Raw genomic sequence first — 713 nt, forward strand, 5'->3', positions numbered from 1 at the left:
GTCATGACACGATACTCCGGTTTAATCTGCCAAGAAATGTTAAAGAAGGGGTAAATGAAAACACTCCAAATAAACGAGAAATGGCCCACAAACCCCAGCCTGCCTGACTGGAACTCATGTGCGTTCCTGAGGAATCTGGAGTGTCTGATTGTGTCCGTGTTTGCAGAACCGAGCTCAGGATCAGTCCTCTTCAGTCAGGCCACATGGGCGTCTGAACTCTTGTCCTCTCTCATGGATCCATTTGTTTGAAACTGCCAAACGAGAAGACTTGTAAATGAGAATTGTGGGAGGAATGGACATTTGATGCATTTAAAACAACCTACTTCTTATGCCATGTTCATTTTGTTATCTAAAAGCGGTAGTAGCCGTTCTCTCTGAAGAACGAGGGATTTGTGCATTTAAAAAGTACACCAATCTGCAGCCTATTCACGGCAAGCGGCAGCAGTGTTTGAAGACTAAACTTCTCACGAGTCTGTATTCAGTCCACTTACCCCATTTACTGCCGACTAGAACAGGACAGGCCGCATGTCTGGTTCTGTAGTCTCCTTCTCCGCTTTTAAAGAGGTTGTACCAGAACACAGCTGTTCCCTACAGAAAGATGAGGATCCTTTAAGAATAAACGCTGCATCTGTAAAATAACTAATGGTAATACTTTAGTTTAAGGACCTATTCTCACTATTAACTAGTTATTTATTAGCATGCATATTACTAGC

The 713-nt window shown here is 42.8% G+C and overlaps 1 protein-coding gene across 1 annotated transcript in view; it reads right to left on the bottom strand.

Moving 5' to 3' along the window:
- Window positions 1-6: 6 nt before the first annotated feature.
- The window catches only part of LOC107575930 (prolyl 4-hydroxylase subunit alpha-2-like), a gene marked incomplete at its 5' end in the record, with an annotated part of 11,108 nt that continues 10,401 nt past the window's right edge, over window positions 7-713 (bottom strand). The window contains 2 exons of the mRNA XM_016262239.1: window positions 7-251; window positions 492-588. Coding sequence (XP_016117725.1) covers window positions 181-251; window positions 492-588 — 168 coding nt within the window. The remainder of the gene's footprint in view (window positions 252-491; window positions 589-713) is intronic.

The sequence above is a fragment of the Sinocyclocheilus grahami genome, unplaced genomic scaffold (genome assembly GCF_001515645.1).
Source record: "Sinocyclocheilus grahami isolate Dianchi unplaced genomic scaffold, SAMN03320097.WGS_v1.1 scaffold3018.1, whole genome shotgun sequence".
NCBI lineage: Eukaryota > Metazoa > Chordata > Actinopteri > Cypriniformes > Cyprinidae > Sinocyclocheilus > Sinocyclocheilus grahami.